Source organism: Tauraco erythrolophus, chromosome 18, assembly GCF_009769465.1.
Source record: "Tauraco erythrolophus isolate bTauEry1 chromosome 18, bTauEry1.pri, whole genome shotgun sequence".
In the NCBI taxonomy this organism is placed as follows: domain Eukaryota; kingdom Metazoa; phylum Chordata; class Aves; order Musophagiformes; family Musophagidae; genus Tauraco; species Tauraco erythrolophus.
Genome location: NC_141482.1, coordinates 4,455,215 through 4,475,552, shown reverse-complemented (window position 1 = coordinate 4,475,552; position 20,338 = coordinate 4,455,215). Strand labels below are relative to the sequence as shown.

The 20,338-nt window shown below is 42.0% G+C and overlaps 1 protein-coding gene across 3 annotated transcripts in view; it reads right to left on the bottom strand.

Moving 5' to 3' along the window:
• Positions 1–20,338, bottom strand: part of PTPRT (protein tyrosine phosphatase receptor type T) — a 461,775-nt gene that overhangs the window by 106,086 nt on the left and 335,351 nt on the right. For all 3 annotated transcript variants that reach the window (XM_086623021.1, XM_086623022.1, XM_086623023.1), the window contains exons 10-11: positions 12,395–12,596; positions 8,808–8,910 (exon numbers count right to left, since the gene is read on the bottom strand). In XM_086623021.1, coding sequence (XP_086479147.1) covers positions 8,808–8,910; positions 12,395–12,596 — 305 coding nt within the window. The remainder of the gene's footprint in view (positions 1–8,807; positions 8,911–12,394; positions 12,597–20,338) is intronic.

Below are 20,338 nucleotides of genomic sequence, written 5' to 3'. Positions count from 1 at the left end.
AAAACACTCAACCCGCATCAACATCAGCTCCTGCAGTTGCTTATGGACCTGTGAAGGTGTGCGCCGAGGGAAGTCAGCACTGCCTCCTCTTCTGTTTTGCGGCGTGACCTTTCCACCAAAAATACTGCGCACTCTGCCTCTCTCCTCGCCTTCCTTTTTTCCATCATGACTCCTTTTAATTAAACCAGTCCTATTTTCCCTTCTTTTTGCATAGTAAGCAAATCCCTCACCATCTCCTAGCTCTGCCTTTTGCTTCGGGAAAGCGCTGTGCAAGGAGAACTGAAATTATAGAGAGGCAGAATAACATCATGGCCGCAGAGGTTTATTCTTCTGAATTGTCTGGCTGCATTTATGATAATCCCTTCATTCCATCTGCAGCCCACGCACTGGTGCAGCAACCCCCTTTTCTAGTTCCAAGAAATTATGCATTCATTATGGAGGAAATTAACACCTCAAAGCAAACTATAATTAGGAATTCTTCAATTCGGTTTATGCTTTTTCAATTAGGCCCTCTATAATTTTAATCACGGGAGCATTAACATGTTTCCGGAATTTATATACCTGTAGTATAATTAAATCCTGAAATGCCTTAGTCTGCAACAGCAAAGTAGAGCTTACTCATCTCCCCTTTTATTGCGTTTTTCTGTTATTATGGACACATTGAGGGGCACCTGCTAGCGTAAACATCGCCTGCCACGTGCAACGGAAAAGAGCCCACTTGTTCTCTGGACTCATCCTCCTCTCTCCTAGTAGAGGGGCTGCTGGCTGGTTACAGCTCGTGCACTGCTTCTGAGGGGTGGACATTTGCCAGGGACTTGTGCCCAGACTCATTCCCATCTCATTTTAAGTACCTTAAGGAGCTGCTTCAATTAGGTAAATCATCCTCTGTGGTCGGCAAAAAGAGCCAAGCTCCTTCCTGTGAGCTGCTCTGACCCGGAGTCGCTGCGGTCAGGCTCAGTTCATCCCATCGAACGGTCTGATCCAAGGACTCTCTCAGGCAAACAGGCTGGGCAGCGTGCCTCAAAAAACTCAGAGTTTCTAATTTTTAAAATCTTTTACGCAGTTTGCTATCATCCTTTTCTTCTGGAATACCAAGGGAAGGGTGCATTGGCTCTGAGAGCTGTGAACCAAAGAAACGTCTTGGAAAAAGAAACTTTCAAACTGGCAACCATGGGTGTTTTCTACTGGTTGACAGCTTGATGTGAGAAAATCGCCATCAATTTGTGATTCTCAGCTTAAAGTTCAGACTTCATTAACCTTTTGATTGCTGGAATTTAATCTGACAGTTTACGTGGACAGCATAAAAGCTTTATGCAAAAACATTCACTCCCCTACTCTCAGGCCTTCATAAAACTAAAAAACGTTAGAAAAAGCTTCACTGTAGAGCTAATAAAATGCTGCTTCACATGAAAGAATTGTCTCTGTGTAATTCGATTGTTAAAATATTATCATTAAAATACATGCAAATTTTATGGTTTCCTGTCCCATTTCTGTCTACTGGCAAAGCTCTCTGTGGAACCATTGGTAAGACACAGCAGGTCATCCAGGCTCAGGGAACGGCTACGTTTGTGATGGCTGATAAATGGGCAAAGGCAGTTTTATGACTTTTTAAGGGGCAGTATTCTCAGATGGACACTATGCTGATCCAGTAGGAAAATGCCTTTCCTCTACCAGATGAGACAATTGACACAAAATGCCCCTTTATCCTCACTTTTTAGGGCCAACACCTGACTCTTCAGGGGGAACTAAAAAACACCTTGAAATATCCATTCAACTAATTATGCTATGCTACATGAAAGACTAAATATTCCTTCCTGATACTTATAGCTGTCGCTTTGCATCCTGAAACATCCCTATATCTCCTTTATGCTTCTCTCCTGACACAGTAGCTAAAGCACTTCTAAGATGTAGAATAACTTCAAGTACCACTGAAGTCATCATGTACGATCTAAATCCATCATTCAACGACTCCAGCTGAAATGGAAGTGTATGGTCAGGCTTGCAGTGCTCTGGTCTGCTCACCAGGGTTTGGACACGCTGATGAGGTTAAGCCTGCAAATGCTTCTGTACAATTCTATTCTGTTCCTTTTTTGGTGTAATAAACATCATGCTGATCCATGCAGCTGTCATTGTTCCATGCCTTTCACCCAGATTCTCATTTTCATTCTCTCTCTCACATTCACACAGTTAAAGAAAAAGCAGATCTGGTTTATCTTCAAGAGGAAAGAAATTTGCTCATTTACCTTCAAACCCGTGCCTAAATTACAAGCAGAATGCCATGCACGAGAAACCCAGCTTGAATGATTTCAGAACAATATCCCTGAGGTATATTATAGGAGATGTTAATTAATATAGATAATTAGGCTTATAATATCAGAAGCCTAGATTGATAATCTCATTCCTCATTAGAAACTACAAAATTAAAAGATCTAATGTGATGACTGTTTGCCCTGTATTCAATCAACCAAGTCATGTGATGCATACATTTGAATATGAGTTTAGAAAAAGCAGGCCAGGAGTTTTATTTTCCAGGTATTTATAACATGCCTATCAATGCAACTGAACTTTCATAATTACCAAGGGCAGGATAATTTGTTATGCTCCCCATAGCTTTCAACATTAGAACCTTTTTTATTGTTTCGCTGATCCTTGACTCCAGTCTTTATTTTCAAGCACAAGGTACGCTGCGTGGGAGTTTTAAGAACAAGAAATTGCCACCCTTTCTTGGCATTAATGAATTAATTATCAACATAAATGCCTGAGGCAAGCTCATGTGATGCCACTAAGAACCTGCAAAGCAGTGAGCTGAACAGCATCAGTCCCTGTATAGCTATGAAGATCTATACACCAAAGCCACAATCTGTAAACCAAAACAAAAACCCCAGCAAATTTTGCAAGCTTATAGCTTCTCGTCTCATTCCTCCTCCACCACAGAATCAAAGTCACTAGGCTTGCAAACCACTCCTTCGTAAGGATGGAAAGAACTGCTGTGCATTAAAAACAAAATTAAAATAAGGATGCTAGTGAGAGGAATATAGGACAGGTAAGCTCAGGATGAACAGATGATGCTTGAAATCACAAAAAAAGAAAGAATTACCTGGAGATTTAAGTTATAGCCCATGGCTTCAGAGATTCTCAATTTCTACTTTGTTGCAGACTGAAATAGAAGGCAAATTTTATCTAGTCAAAGTCTCAGTTCTCCAACATGAAATGGAAGCAATACCACTCCTCTTCACCACAGGGTATTTTCATTTGTTACTACACGTAGGAATATATAAGTACACAGATCATACAGGATTGTTTGCTTGGAAAATAGCTTGAGCATAAAACCAGAAAAAAAACGTTCCTCTTAGGTGTTCTGTTAAATAACACTACAGCTGTTTTCTCTTAATTTGTTTAGCATCGTGCCAACCAAAAATATTGCCTTTATTTGATGCTTGGGAGCCCAAGAATCAGATGATAATACTCGAGAGTAACATGGGGCTCGGTCCATCTAAATGTATTTCTCCTACTGGCTGACTGTTGATAGGAAAATATTTGTTTCACCTTTGCTCAGTACTTCTAAATATATTTAAACTCCCATTCTCCTATTTAGATTTACTTATTTCCTTTAAGATGCACATTAATAAACTAACCCATCCTTCCTCACCATCAAAGTGACTACAATCCAACCATTGCATGTATAACACAAGTGACTCTTACTGAATATATTTCTCCAGGATCACTTACACAACATATATATATATTTATCAGCTATATATTCCCCCCACAAAAATATATAAACATACATAAAGGCACGTGCAAAGATTTAATACCTTTGTTCTAGTAATACTGTTCTTCAGCACAGTACAGGGGTCAGGTGCCTAAAGACCATCCTGTACCCGTGTGCTGGCAGACACACAAAAGAACATCATAGATTATTTTCTGATACACTTCAGAGAACTGCAGGGAGATAGGGAGGTTAAATCCATCTTTTTCCAACAAAAAAAGTTCTCCGTTGTCTGAAACCCCCCAAAATAATTGCAGACTCTTGTCTAACATTCCTCTACAGTGTCCTACAGCTCCAACACGCAGAGCAGCGTATTGACAAGGCAATCACACCTAAGGGGAGCATTTATTTAAACTCTGAAATCCTCAAAACTAATACATGCTCTGGAAATTTGATTTTCTCCATAATAGTAGTATAGGTAGATTGAGAGAACCAACCACACGTTAATAAACCAGATGGACTTTCAAATATCCGACACACAAAAAACAGCCCAGTGGACATGTCATGTAGATAAAATCCCTCACAGTGGTATTTTCACCAGTGAATGGGATATAAATTCTCAAATAGAGGTCTAAAGATGTCATATGTGAATAATCTATGAAGGACTGACTCAGCCCTCCTGACAGTAACAGATTCAAAGGCAGAATTATCCTCAAAATCACACTGGAGATTTTCAGGAAAGAGTAGAGGAGTAAAGATTGGGAACACTTGCATTCTTTTTTCCCCTTCTGAATCTATTATAGATGAATGTCAGTCTTCAGCAAATCAATCACAGCACCATTCACAGACTTTAGATTGATATAAGAACACCTGAAAGTTATTTTTAAAGGGCAACGTGGAGTCAAGCTTTGCAGGTTATGCTATGGAAAATAAAGGCAAGAATGAAACGCCTACGCCACAAGGGAGAATATTTATGCTTGCTGAGGCTTCATCTTTCTTTTGGCAAAAGGACAAAATAGATGAGAGAATATCTAAGTTTATATTATTCCTATTAGTTCGTATGAAAGCGTCTTCATTGTTATCTATAGATCGTTAACAATGCCAAGTTCATGATCATTAGTTTGATAAACAACCTCATTTAAGTTATTTATCACGAGCACCGGGGAACATCAGAAATGTCTTAACGTTGAAAGTGACTTTGGATTTGGTGTACCTGCATTTCAGATGGATGGAAATACAATGAATCTTATTTGCAATATTCTACAATATTACTCTGAAAACGCTGCTGCAGCCCATGCGCCATCTGCATGCTGCTCAGACGACAGCAGAATGAACTAACACAAGACAAAGTCACGTAACTATCTCACGTAGAGACACTAGTTTACAAGCACGCCCCAACACGTACTCGAACTCTCCATCCCCAGCATATCAGAGGAAATACTAAGAATAATTACTGCATAGTCAGGTTTTCTCATCTTCACAGTTTGGGAGGGCTATAACAAAAACCCAGGGCACTGCAGAGCAGAAACTGGCTGCCTGGAGAACTGTCAGGTTCATGAGATCAGGGACTGACCTATTCTTGCATAGCAAAAGATCTGAATATCAGAGGTTTTATAAGATGTGAGGAAAGTCTATTTCAGACTACTTTCAAGTACCTTTTCAGAACCATCTCAGGCAGGCTGGGATACGAAAGGTCAGCGTGCAAAAGGGAAGGGATCTAGGAAAGCACGGTCATGTCTACGAGGGAGGCCAGGAGAACAGGCATCCTACCAGCATGCTGCACCACGCGGGATCCCCTCCAGCCACCTCTGCACCGCCTCGTTGCTGTGCAGGCAGATTTCTCACACTTATTTGGCTCAAATCTGAGTTTTCACTAATGCCTTGGGTAACTGAACAGAGGATGGCATCAGACTAAGGGGGGCTGCAAGGCCTTTAAGTTTGTATCAGAATTTTAGAGCACTTTGAGAACAAATTCTACCATATTTCATAGAGATGAATGGAAAATATCATAGTTGTGGAGGAGAAACAAAACACACACAACCAAAAGGTAGAACAACTAACCAGACAACAACAAAGAGGATATATTGGATCTCAGCTTGAATACAAAGAAAACACTGAGGGGGAAAAAAACCACCTCATTTTTGTGTGTTAAGAGTGTCATAAGCAGCTCACAGTATGTTATTCTTCTAATCTGCTGGGTGCTGTTGAGGCCTCTGAGGGAGTGTTACCTGCTTTTGGATATAGTACTTCGAAAGAATTTACACAAACTGGAGATTGTGCAGAACAGGCTGAAAGAAAAGGGAAGAGGCTGCAAAAATCTGAGGTTGAAATAATTGGATTTGTGGAGGCTAGACTAAGTGCAGTCTATATGGTTACACAGAGAAAGGTATTCACAAATTCTGAGGCTGTCATAGTTAATAAAAAGCTCAAATTCTCCCCAAGACACCCCTCTCCATCCATTCTGGTTTTCATACACACGTCTGTAAGTCAATGAAATGGGCTTACAATAGGAAGTAATCTTATCACTTCAATGTGGGATGTAAATATTGCACTCTCTGCAAATCTGTCTATAATAGACTACAATGCAATTAAAGAAACCAGACTGAAAATTTATAAAAATCTACTGATTTTTTTTTTATAACAGACACATTTGTTGGAAAAGATATTATTCACTGAATGCAGTTAAAGTATAGTAAATTGACTTTGAGAAAAATTGCAAGACTTTTCAATAAAAAGACAAAATAGCAACACTCTTCAGACAGCAGGTGGTAAAACGAGATACAGGAATGTTCCCCCATATAAAGAAATAAAACAAAACAGAGCTGTGTGATTTTACTGCTCTTCTCCAGCAGAAAAACATCCCTAAAGGACTCAGAAAATAGGCTCCTAAATTCGCTCATATGGAGTACCAGACATTGAAAGGGAAACTTTAAAATACATTACTCAGAAAAAGTAGAAAAGGGATGGCGCTAAGTGTTAAAGAGCAGATTTTTTGCTTGAGAGTATCAATGTAATTTAGGGGAAAGCTGCGACACAGGGTGGACCACCAGCTGACACAGGATATTTCATTAAACCGAGTAGTATACATCTGAGCAATTTGCTCCTGAATACTTAGTGGGACATCCTTCAAAAGCACCAAGAACCTGTCAGTGGGGTGTAGAAACCCAAGTCACTTTGAAAGAAGGGGCTATGGGCTTTTAAAATAACACCCATGGGAAAAATTTCTAAAGTCTCATGTGAAAACTAGCAGTAAAAGCCTGAAGAGCCTACAGGGAGGTAGCGGCTGCTGGATCCCTCTGCAAAGCCGTATCCACTATTTTTATCAGAAGTGATTCTAATTCATGCTCTCAGCTGAGGAGTCCGGCAGGATGAATGACCACCTGCCACTTCTGCCAGCGACAGATAAGGCAGTGCCGGCTCGGAAGGGAAGCCTGTTTGCCTGTGCTGGTGCCTTTCACCACCTATAAAGTCACCTGGATGGAAGAGGAACCTCTGAAAGTCATGTTTCTACAGTCCAGGAGCAATCTGCAGTTGAGCGGCACTCAGAGACATGGTTTAGTGGGTCTTGGCAGTGTTAGGTTTACAGTTGGACTTGATGATCTTAAATATCTTTTCCAACCTAAATGACTCCATGATTCAGCATCTCAAGTAGGGGACACAGCTGAGGGACAGCCAGAAATGCTTTCTGTCAGGTCCTCACGGATGACGTGACATCTTCCATGGATTCCTGTGCAGCCCTCTGCCCCTAAATCCTCTACTCTGCCAGTGGACAGTGTGTTTGCCTACAACTGGCAAAGCCTCGCTGAGCCAGAGTTCATCTTTTCTGAACTACATCACTACTTCGCTTCACAGCCCGCTCAGCAGCAATTCATAGAATCATAGAATGGCATGGGCTGGAAGGGACCTCAGAGATCATCTAATCCAACCTCCCTGTCATGGGCAGGGACGCCTCTCAACTAGACCAGGCTACTCAAGGCTCCGTCCAACCTGGCCTTGAACACCTCCAGAGAGGGGGCATCCACAACTTCTCTGGGCAATTTATTCCGAAGTCTCACCACCCTCGTACTGAAGAGTTTCTTCTTAAGATCTAATCTAAATCTGTTCTCCTTCAACTTAAACCCATTTCCCCTTGTCCTATCGGTGGACGCTCTTCTAAAATGTCCCTCCCCAGCCTTCCTGTAGGTTCCCTTCAGGTATTGGAAGGCAGCTATTAGGTCCCCTCGAAGTCTTCTCTTTTCAAGGCTCAACAATCCCAGATCCCGCAACCTGTCCTCGTAGCAGAGATGCTCCAGCCCCTGGATCATCTTTGTGGCCCTCCTCTGAACATGCTCCAACAAATCTATGTCTCTCTTATGGCGGGGACACCAGAACTGGACGCAGTATTCGAGGTGGGGTCTCACAAGAGCAGAGTGGAGGGGGAGAATCACCTCTCTTGACCTGCTGACCACGCTTCTCTTGATACATCCCAGGATGCGGTTGGCCTTCTGGGCCGCATGAGTGCACTGCTGGCTCATGTTGAGCTTCTCATCTATAAACACCCCCAAATCCTTCTCTTCAGGGCTACTCTCAACCCACTCCGTGCCCAGTTTGTATTTGTGCCTACGACTGGCCCAACCCAATTGCTGGATTACAACACGAAGACGTGAGGAGTGTGGTTAGATCCAAGAACTGGAACAAACGCATCCGCAAGCATTAAAGCTAGTTCAGACATTCACAGAATATTTACGAAAAGGCCTTATCCATCACGGAAGAGAGGGCAGGAGACGGAGGCCTGCAGCCTCCTCCACCTTTGCACGGCGATGCTCAGCTCAGGGCATCGCGGTACACAGCTGCGTGTACCGCAACTCCAGCGATGCTGAACGGGAAACAACCCCGTGCAACGCTCTCAGCAATCCTGCCCGGAGGTTAACAGCGGGAGGCGAGCAGGTTGAGGAGTTTATGAGAGGAGACTGAAAGGCAGAATCAACAGCAGAGTTGGCCTTTGAGCCGGCGCTCGCTGTCGGCAGCTGTATTATCCGGCGAGAACGAGGGAGGCGTGAGCGAAGCCTGGGGAGGAAGGAGAGGGGAGAACTGTGAAAAGAGAAGACAAAACACCTACCTGACAGGTGCTCCCCGGGACTGTGCAGGCTTCAGCATAACGGTGATGGTGGTGTCAGTCTCATTCAGGGGGGAGTCCGTGTCGTATTCCGGCATCGACGGGGCTACAGCGGAACACAGAGCGACACGTCAGTTAAACACCAGTTACTGCCTCTGGTAGTGATGGCAACGTGCTATTAACATTTCTTGGAGACCGTTTAACATTTCTCAAATGAAACATCAAAATACTTCCCAATGTTATGACCGAAATTGTCAAAACTGCTTAAATATTTGTACACTCTTTTCCTATTAAAAGTAAACTGGAATCGGACACCCAGATCCTCAAGCTGGCTTTGAAAATCCTGTCTTGAATTTCGAAGACTTACTAATCCATTGAGATAGAATCATTCCTTCAATTTTAAAGGTGGAGAAAGAAACCTGCATGGACATTATAAAAGACCACTTAGGATGAACGAATCAGTGGCAGAGCTAAGAATAGCACCCAGGAAACCTGGCTCTTGTTCACTGTTCTAGTCATTGGATTAGAACTCCCACATCTCAGATAGTTTTTAATACATAGATGTAAGCTGAGTCTCCTTGATTAGCTGGAGGGTACATTACGATGCACGAACGAAGAAAAGAGAGAAGCACAAATCACCCATTTTCGCACTCAAACCCACGACGTTTCACCCCAGTGCTGTAGCAATGTTGAATCAACAGGCAGTTGCACGGCTTCCAGTGTGTGCTCAGGCACTGCCCTGCCAGGGTTTCCCCATCACTTTGCTGACATCTTCCCCAAAGCAATATAGAAAACCACTGAACATTCACACTTAGCCAAAGTCTAGTTTCTACTTCTCCTTTGTTATCTTCTATTAGGATCGTTTCATGAAAGTAAGACAGGTTTCCTTAGGAAACATATTTTACTTATTATGTTACTTCCTCCTTCCCCAGTAGCAGACATCTGTCTGGGACAGTTTCTACTGTGGAAGAACTGAAGAGATCACGAGATCAGAGCAGCATCAAATTTATTCCAAAGACGCAAGATTTGTTGAAATATCTCTGAAGTATAAAGCCAACAAAAGAATTCACACGAATAGTTAATCTGTAACTCACAAGGGCAAGCTGCATTGTGGGGGGTCCCGTATTTAGCTCTCTCACCATGATTTCCACTGTAATCCTGTTTACCATCAGGATTTTTATCTAAATGCCTGAAAAACTGTCAAGAACGGTGGTTGCTATTATCAGCTTAGCTACTGGCTTCCCTGTCAATAAGCTGGCAATGGGTTCAGAATGAACGCCGATTCCTTAACGAAGATCTCTCTGAAAAAGGTGCCCTGCATCAAGGGGAAGAAGTGTGAGTCACTGAAAGAAGATGCACATCACCAGCGGTCTTCTCCACCAGAGATCACCATAGTTGCTGGAGATGCCACAGCACCTGCTCTGGCCAGAGGGATGGTGCTACAGCACAAGGCAGTGCTACACAAAGGCTGCAGGGTCACTTGGGACACCAGAAACAGGCTGGGTTCAGCCTTTGCAGGCTCCACCATCCTGCTCTGAAGCAGCTCCTTCCAGCCTAGCTGCAGCGCTGCGGCCTCTGAATTGTTTCTGATGTGTTAGCTAGCTCAGATGTCTCCTCCCAGCTGTGCATGAGACCTGTCTGGTCTTCACACTGCATCTGCCACAGAGAATTTACAGTTTTACTTTCAGACACTATATGGTTAAGAAGTAAACGGAAGAAGCACAGGCCTTGGCAAGACTAGCTAAGGGTATTGAGTGCAATTCAGTGATTAGAGTCTGTATTAGACACAAGACACTGAAATAAGTAGTTTTCTTGTGTACTCAACACAGAACAGTTGTGTAGTACCTCAATAAAACTCCAATTGGCGGTGATCTCTCTAAAATAGCAAGGGCTGCACATCCATTTAATGCCTATTTTGCAAGATTCCAGTCTTGCCCAAAGAGTAATCCTCCGGAATTCTGCCATTTAATTGTGATTACAAAATAAACCAAACATGTCCATCATATAAACATATACACTCACACATTGCTACAGCATAGATGTCTTTTCATTTTAAAATATACATAGTCTTACAAGGACATTGTGGTCAATGCAAAAATCTTCCCTCTCCCTGCTAACCTTGGAACTGCCTCTTACAGCAAGTTTAACTGTAATTTCCAAATTACATGTATAGGACTGACCATGCAATGAGATAATCATAGAATCATAGAATGGTTTGGGTTGGAAGGGACCTCAAAGATCATCTAGTTCCAACCCCCCTGCCATGGGCAGGGAAATCCTCCACTACACCAGGTTGCCCAAAATAATCTATTGTCAGAGACTACCCTAACGCTTGCATGAAGTCTGCACCTACCTACCGCAAACCAGACGTTTGGAAGATGGAATAAAAAGAAAAAGACAAACTGAGCTCAGTGTGCATACAGTTAATAACCATGCAGACTTCTAACACAATTTGAGCATTCACTGAATAATAAAATGCAAAGAAACTGAATCAGAGGGAAGAAGCACTGCCATTGCTGTGTTATTGTATTTGCCTGGTCACAAGAGACCCGAGTGCACACTGTGCCTTCCCATCTCGGCAGGGCTGCACAAACCCGAACGCTCCGCGGAGCGGTTACGACAGTTAATGGCTTTACAAGTGGATGAGACATGGGCCTTTGCACTAAACTTTAGGGTTCAAACCCTGCTGACAGTTAGTGGAGGGAATAGATACATTATACTTCCTTAAAATTTATGCTGTCACTGCTAACAACTTTTTATGAGCCAATTTTGAAGTATGGCAATGGACAATATGTGCTGTCGTGCTCTCTCTTCTATGGCACCCAGCCATAATTTCAAGTGTTACAAGTGTCCTGAACATCCCAAACATTTATTTTGGCTTTATGAAAAAACAGTTAAGGTATTTTAAAAAATGATAGTTTTAAACCTGTTAAGAGAACCTGTTTTAGTGCTATCAATTAAATTTTAAAATTAAAGTCTACATATGTCTGCCCAATATCATCTCTTCCATCCCTTTATCCATCTTTTTTTCTGATAGATAGCCTAAGTTTCCTTTTTCTTTTTTCCCCAGACACACGTGCCTTCTCTTTGGAATGTCTCCTGATTTTAATGCCTTTCATATACTTGTCTGCCTACCTCAAGCCCTCCCTCTGCCCTTACTCAGAAAGAAGACATAAAAACAGCTTTCCTCCTTTATTTGTAGTCTCCTTGCACTATTAATTCAATTACTTCATTACATCCAATTTGGTGCATTCTGAAAACAAAAGTCACGTTATTGAAGGAGCTTCCCCAGCCATGCAGATAATATTAACAATTATTATAGGGATAGTTCATTTGTAGAACTAATGAAGGTTCTCATTTAAAACGCTCCGCAAAGACGTTCATGGATATTTAAGATATCCATAAATTAACCACTGCATTTGCAACCCAAACACACACAGATACTGGATTGTGGCTGTTTTAAAAATTTGCCCTATGAAACTTGTAGAGGAGACACTAAGCTGAATACCTTTTTATTGCTTTATGCATCAGCTGCGGGTCTAAAGAACAAAGCCCTAGAAAGTTCTTTTTCCTCTTCTCCAAAGCAGTACCTGAAATCTTAGTTGCAATCCGTGTTGTGATGGGTGGCCCAAAGCCCTTGACTGTGCTGGCTTTGATGGTGAATGAATACGTAGTCCCTGGGTATAATCCTACAAAGAGGTGATGTGTTTCATTCCTTAGTTTGAAGACTTTCCCTCTTTGGCTGGACAGGTCAGCACTGGGATCCAGAGACCCAACGGCCTTGTATGTAATCTGCAAATGAAGAACAAGGAAAGTAAGGTGATAAGGGGCCTTCTGCACTTGGCCTTTCTCTGCTCCCCTATTTTGCCATCTCTTGAGACCAGACATTGAAAACACAAGGACAGATATTATTTCAGTATCTCTAGCGAGTGGTTCTGTATTTGGATGCGGCCAAACAAACATGACAATTTTTCCAAGGCTTTACTTCGGAAAAAGATAATTTCTTCTCTCGACTAAAACCTCAGCATGTGCTGATTTACAACAAAAGATGCAAAGAATTGCTTTTTGTTCCAAATCTCAGAACTTCTGCAGCCAAACCAGAGCGCACAATATGACCAGCAGAATTTTCATGAGAATTTCCCATACAATCCCCTGTAGCATACGAAAGCTGCTGTTGCAGACATGGATACATTTTACATCGAGTATTTTTTTTTTCTTCTGGCAAATGCTCTTCTCAAACAGCTACAGAAAACAATGGGAGCCTTTTACTGATAACAAAGGTTTTGGAAATCTTTTCCTATGCTAAAGAGAATATGCTAGAATGAAATGGAAGAGAATATGCTAAAATGAAATGGTATGTTTAAATGAAATAAAGATCATCAAGTCTTCAGACAAAAGCCCTTCTTCTCTGAGCTTGTAAGCCAGCTGCTGGTATCATTTCCCTCCCGGTTTTCAGCCTCGGTTTGCAGGTTTACCTATGGAACCACACCTGGCTTTTGCCCCAGAGATGAAGCTACAGACCTGGAGAGCTGCTCGGGAACACACCGCTGCTGGTGCTAACACACCTTTAGAGGAATCCAAGCTGAACACACACCTTTGAAATTCTGCTCAAGCTCCATTATGCTTACCCATGGCAACCCTGTTGATATACAGACACTTGCAAGTAAAACTCATGACTTATTTACCAGCCAATTCCTTCCCTGCGTTCCAAATTCAATCCAAAGGCAGCTCAATTTCCACCGAGCTGTCAATATAATATAACGTGCTCCACTGCTCTCCTAACCTTTCCTGATATTATGGGATCCTCGCTTATTTGTAATGAAACACTATGAATAAATCAATGTATGTTAATACATGAAGTCTTCAATTTTTTATGAAGGGCTCCACAAGAATCTAATTCCCAGCTTTGCTGAAAGAGCCTTTGAAAATTTTTAAAGCTTGCTTTATGACAGGAGGAAAACGTTGCATTTTGAGAGAAAATACATGTACAATGTTTAAAAAAGGGGGGCTTCAATGATAACAGGATAAATAGGAGACAGAGACTGATGCTACTGACACTAGAGAAGGATGTGAGAGTGTGAATCCTATTGTTTGGACAGAGGAGAACAATTTAGACAGCTGACACCCAAGCCAAGGCAGCAAAAGAGAAGGGCCACGAATCACACCCAGGCCCACAGAGCAGCAAGAAATTGCAAAAGCAGAACCCTTAAAGGAGTTACAATTAAACAGCTTGCAGGTGATTTCATTGAAAACCTACTAATTTTTCCAGGAATCACAACCTGGGTTTAAATTTTTATTACTTGCCAGAAACCTGAGAAAGAGACAGATCTTAGCACAATGGTCATTATAATAAAAAAAAGAAACGCAAGGAGGAGAAATCCTTACACTCGCTCCTTTTCCTTTGGTAAGGTGTGGATTGCAGCATGGCACAGGACAATATTTTGACAGTTCTTACTGCATCAAGGTACTTCAAGGCAAAGGAGTGTAAAAACACCATCAGAGTTAGAGTGAAGATCAAAGACCTTAAATTAAGAGACATGACGCAGTCAATGCCATAGCCAATACCAGAACGAAAAATTTATTTTGTGTATTAGGTAGGAACGAACCGATGCAATCTGTATGCTCTACTTGCAAATCAAGTGCTAGAGAAATAGCAATTCTATAAAACTTCAAAGGAGAATGAGCAAATTAGGAGTTTGGGAAAAAGAAAGGGAACTTCCTACTGCTGGGCAACCAAAAACCACGTTCACAGGATGCCCAGGTAGTAGCCTATGCAAAATCCGTGGTATTTATTTTCAAGCACATTATACAGAAGGCTTTAAATATAAGCAGAAGATGCACTTGTCCTTGATCTCCATATAAATAAATGTATTCAGCTACCTTCACCAGTTCTAAAATCACTACAAAATAAGTTACTTTTCTTCATTAAAAAAACTATCCCCCCTAAGGCAAATAGAGCTAGAAAAGCTTTCAAGAGAGGAAAAAAAACCCAAACAAACAGGGAAAGTCACTGATTTTAAAAAATAGTCTCTTTTTCTGCTGACTATAGCAGAGAATATGAGTATAAGGGACCTTAAAACAACTCGGGTTCAACACATGAGAAGTGGCAGAGGAGAAAACTACACGGGAGAGGGAGTACATCCATGATTTCAGACTGATGTTTGGGCCAATTTTCAGAAAGATGGCTCACTCTAATCTTCACTATTCTCCAAATTATTTTTTTTTTTAGGATAGATGAACTACAGTAAAGAGAGATTTGTGGCACAGCCAAATTGTGAGATTATTGCTACTGCAGCAGACTCTCTATTCCGACAGATATGAACCCTGTTAAACCAGGGGATCTGAAGACATTTAGAGAAAGCAATCCTTGTCCCCAGAACGTAACATTTAACTCTAATACATGAACAGTACTGGATGCAACACAGAGAACAGAAAAACAATAGTACAAAATTGTGCACGTGCTCCAGTATCCTTCAGTCTAGAAGCAGAAATATTGAAGGGATGAGTAGGCGTAACGGTACCCGCAGGTACAGCTAGTTACCAGCTTATTGCTCTCATCAGAGTTAGTCTTGAGCTCTTCTGAAGAGCTCTGAGTGGCTGAAAGGGTGAGGAAAGTGTCTACAGACACTGCCTGAAGACCAAACTGTGTGCCCACCTCTGCTGATGGCTTTTGTCGTGACCACTGTAAACTGACGTTCTCCGAGCCTCCATTTATGAAACGAAGGCCATTACACTCCTCTACACAAACATTTTTGTGGTTGAGGGATTCAATGGATTTCTGTAGTTGCTGAGTGCTGATGGTTAAGCAGCAAAACCACAGGTGAAACAGATGAAGTAGCCCTGAAAACAGAGCTCTCTATTGGGAAAAGGCGACAAATTCTCTTCCAGCTCAGAAAACAAAAGAATCATTTTTCTCTTCCAAGTGAGATATCTGCTGTTTCTTATGTATTAGTGCTACCCCAAGTGTGGATTAACATCCAAGAGCTCTGTCTCAGTCTATTCCTCTGTGGGCCTCCCAGTATAGCTAAAGCAGCTGCAACTTCAGCTACAATTATAGCTGTTCTTGCCAGCAAAGTCTCCTGGAGTGCTGGCTGGCTGCTCCCTGCTGACCTGGCACACATCCATACTGTTCGAGCCATAGGCTCCCCAACCAGCTCTGCAACATCGCTCATAGCCAGGATCATCTCCAGATACTGAAGCTGTTGGTATTTCCTTACTGGAGTATCTGAAAAGTGCTACACCATACGTGTCTGTGCGTATCCATGCCTCTGTGTCAGAGGATTTCTCCTACAGAAAGAAAAGATGCTGTAATACATCACTTATATGTTGGGTTTCATGTATAAATGTATTATGCATCAAATTCAATGTATTATGCATAAAATTATAAACTGGGTGAAATGAAGACATTAAGAAGTTGCCACTCTTCTCCTCAACGGATTTAAACTGAAAGCTCTGAAGCAAGAGAAACTTCAGGGAATCAGACACTGAAAATTTTTCAAGAAGGAGCTATGGAAATTTACAACTGTGGAGTAATTTATAAATGCACAGAAACATGTCTGGAGAAGAAACACAGCACTTTCTTAGAATAAGAAGGATGCTGAAAAAACCACCTGCTCTTCTAGTTGGTATGCTGAGTATTTATCTTAATTTCTTGTCCCAAGCGTCAAACCATTTCATTACAAAACAAACAAGAGATTCTAATCTAGAAAATGAGATGACTCAATCACTAGAAAGCAGCTGTTCTGAATTATTTTAAAATAATCTATTTTAAAGACAAGCCATGTCATATAATACTTTTCTATTCTGAAAAAAAACCACCAAAAATATTAATTTAAACATTTAAAAACCTAGACAGAAAATAAACAAGAATATACTTGAAAAACATATTGAAGAATTTTGCTCTGATTGAAAATATTGAAAATAATTGGGTTTATTCTGATGCAGAATAAATGCAAATACAAAGATGAGGAAATTTCTCACAAGACAAACTCTATGTTTTTTAACCAGCTCCCTAGTTATCTCCTGCACAGCAGGTAGCTGTCGTAAGTTCAAAGTTGTCTCTCTCCTCTGCAAACTGGAACACTTATCCGGAGTTTGCATATGTAACTGAGTTTACATATCGGCTCCAGAGCAACTAGAATCATAGTTTGGGTTGGAAGAGACCTCAAAGATCATCTAGTTCCAACCCCCCTGCCATGGGCAGGGACACCCTCCACTACACCAGGTTGCTCAAAGCCTCATCCAATCTGGCCTTGAAAATTTTTAGTGGCCAACACTGCTACAGTTCTAATCCCAGCAAACACTGGTGCAGGCTGAAATACAGCAAAACCAAGAAATGTACAATTATAAATCTTCACTCTTCCTTGGAACCTCCTTCACTGGGTTAATGAAATGGTTCTAAAACTGAAGCAACAACAGCAGCAAATTTGAAGTAATCAGAAGGTCAGATGGCACAGAAGCTCAGAAGGATAAAGAACAGCCACATTCCCAGCAGAACAGGAGAGAGGAACCACTGAGCCGAGCACCCACCCAGCCAGACAGGAATGGTTAATGGTTTACTCAGGAGGTGCACAGACGATTCAAGTCCCTGGTCAACTGCGCAAAATTTGGCTACACGAGATCAAATTCTTTATAAAATGTAAAACACGTCAACAGCACCAGTTCAAGCCCACTGGAAACTACCAAAAAAGGCTTTATATGTTTAATTTCCAAGTGTTCAGTGATATATAACCGCTGTGATAGACTACAGAGAACAAAACAAGAACCGATCAGCAAAAGAAACGGGATGGTCAGCGAGGTCAGTCGTGTCGTTATTTAAGCAGAACATCCAACCTACACCAGTGCACTCTCAGTTCCCATTAACCAACAGCATCCCCTCTTATTCCAGGCTCTCCTCTGGTTTTTACCCATTTAAAAAGTTCAGAGTATTAACTCCTTGAAATCACTGAGCAAACACTATGTTAACAACCACAAAGATGACGATATAATATTGAGAGCATAAGCACAGCTCTTCTCTCCTTCACAGAGCCTAATTTAACACAATTTTCTAGGGAAATGTGAACACTTTGCTACTGTCATCATCCGTGACCGTAAAAGTTCTATTACAATACGAGGACTTATAAAACTTTAAATGCAAAGGGAAAGACCATAGCAGAGGTATTAACTAAACTAGGAAGCACAAGGCTATTTTCCACTGCTAATCTTTCTTCAGAGGAAAACACATAAAAAAAAATAATAAAACTCCCCAACCTTAAGCCACTTAGATTTTCCCATCCTCATAGGGGTATGGGCAACTGTGTGTCCCCACACACAAAAAGAGATTGTGACACCGGAATATATTATTATACAGCTTCATCAGGCATATCTTGAATACGTCTGTTCAGCCTGAGTATCAGCCATGGAGCGGAGCACAAAACTCTGCAAGGATTTTACAGTCTGCTCAAGAAGTTGAATTAACATTCAGCATTTCATCCTCCACTTCAGCAGCTGCCCCATGTCCAGGGCAGACAGTAACAAAAGTCTGGCAACTTTTTCTCCATCTTTGCAGGGTGGAGGCAGGGGGAGCTTTGTCCTGTGCTTTTTCTTAAAATAAAAATATCAGCACGCGTAGTCAAAAACTGGAGGCTAAAAAAAAAACCCTGTAGAAAAAAGGGTACATATTGTTAAAAATGTGGTAATTAAACAGTGAAACGGACCGTCAAGCGTTGTGATAAATTACCCTTTGGGTTTAGACATTCCTTTGGAAGCATGGATTATGGCACGATCACAAGGCCCTAAGCTTAATTCCAGAACAAATTGCGATAAAGATCTCATCACTTCATTGTAATGGTCCTTCTTGCCCTCCGCTACTAAAATCCTTTGGGAACCTTGGATGGCTGTTCAGATTTCCCTTTAATCCTCTTAAATAAATAAATTAACAAGAAGGAACATTCTGCTCAAATCAGGGCTGATGTATCCATTTAGCCTTCCCATACATTGGATACGTTTGAGTAAGCTTTCACGCTGATGAATAACTGAGTTGTCAGCATTTCATCTGCTCATAACCTTAAAACCGAGGGCAGCAAACTCCAGCGTCTCGGGATTGAGAGCTCGCCAGGCACGGCAAAAAAATGCGCTCATATGTTTCCTTCCCCAGCAATTGATCCCAATATACACACCACTTTATCTTATATCTTTTGTCATACAGAATTAATCAACCACGGTGAGCGGAATTTTGCTCTCTACAACCACATTCACCAGCAAACATCAGGACTTTAAGCTTCCCCTCTGATTTCAGCAATTGCAGCCTGTCTGAATGCAAATGGTAAGTACTGCTGTTACATCAAACACTGCTTTGTAGATACATTATGCAACCTTATAGCTACTTTCCATTTTACTGACAGCCCGCATAGCGGTTTGGGGAAGGCATTTGAAACCTATAAATCCATTACATTATCCCCTACATTCCCATTGACGTTTTATACCCCTGTCTTTATAAAATAGCCCATTCTGCCTCTCTGTACCCCTCATACGACATATAATCCCTAACTTCCAGGGATGCTTTGAAGCTGACAGGTAGCTGCAACATACATCTGTATATATTTCCCCCCTTTTTCAGTTAGTAATGCCTCAAGACTGAAATCATCTCTTGCTACGGACAAGAGAGGAGCTAGAACCAGGAACATGGCACAGCCACTGTATGCATGACCCTGCCAAGGTCAGGAGCTGGGTCTGCAGGGACACCCTCACTAGTGTCTCTCACTTCACTGAGTCAGAAGAAAGTGAAGCTTTTCCAGACTTATTTCTGTTTTTTGAACTCACTCCTGCTTTGTGAGGCAAGACCTGGAATCAAGACTTTTTTTATCTGTTGGTTCTTACCATACCACGCTGCATGCAGGGGCACGGGAACGGGCTGCCTGCAGAAGGGGCATTGGGAATAAGGATCCCTGGTGACTGTCAGAGGTGTCAGCTCCTCCAGCGCTGCTCAGCAAGCGGGACACGAGGAGGGCAGGCTGCCCGGCCGACCAGAACAGCTCGAGTCACACCTTGCGTGAGAGCTGGGCTCACCTCTGCCCCTTGGGAATTCATTGCAAGTGCCACCACATCCCGGCCAGCTCCCCCGCTGGCCTGCTTCACCTGATGGAAAAGGCTGATAGCAAAACCACTGAAACAAGAAAACAAAGCTGCTGGCATCTCAGAAAATGAAAACCGCACCTCAGTCACAGCTTTAATTCCTTTCTTTTTTAAAGAGGCCCCTCATTTTGAAAACCACTTAACTAGAGAGGCGTGCTACCTCCCAACTACATAATCCTCTCTTGAATTGGAATCACTTCTATTTAACCAGAAGACAACCAGGCAGACTTGGTGGCTACAAGCCTGACTTAGTGGTGTTTAAGTTCCTACTTAGTGCACCTTCAGAAAAGCTCCATACCCAGGTGCCTGGAGTCCAACACCAGCACACACGTACTCCACCGCAAAGCAGAACATCTCCAGGTCCTGCCTGCCCAGCACCTGCAGCCTCCAGCAAACAGTAACTTCCCGCCGTGTTTTCCTAT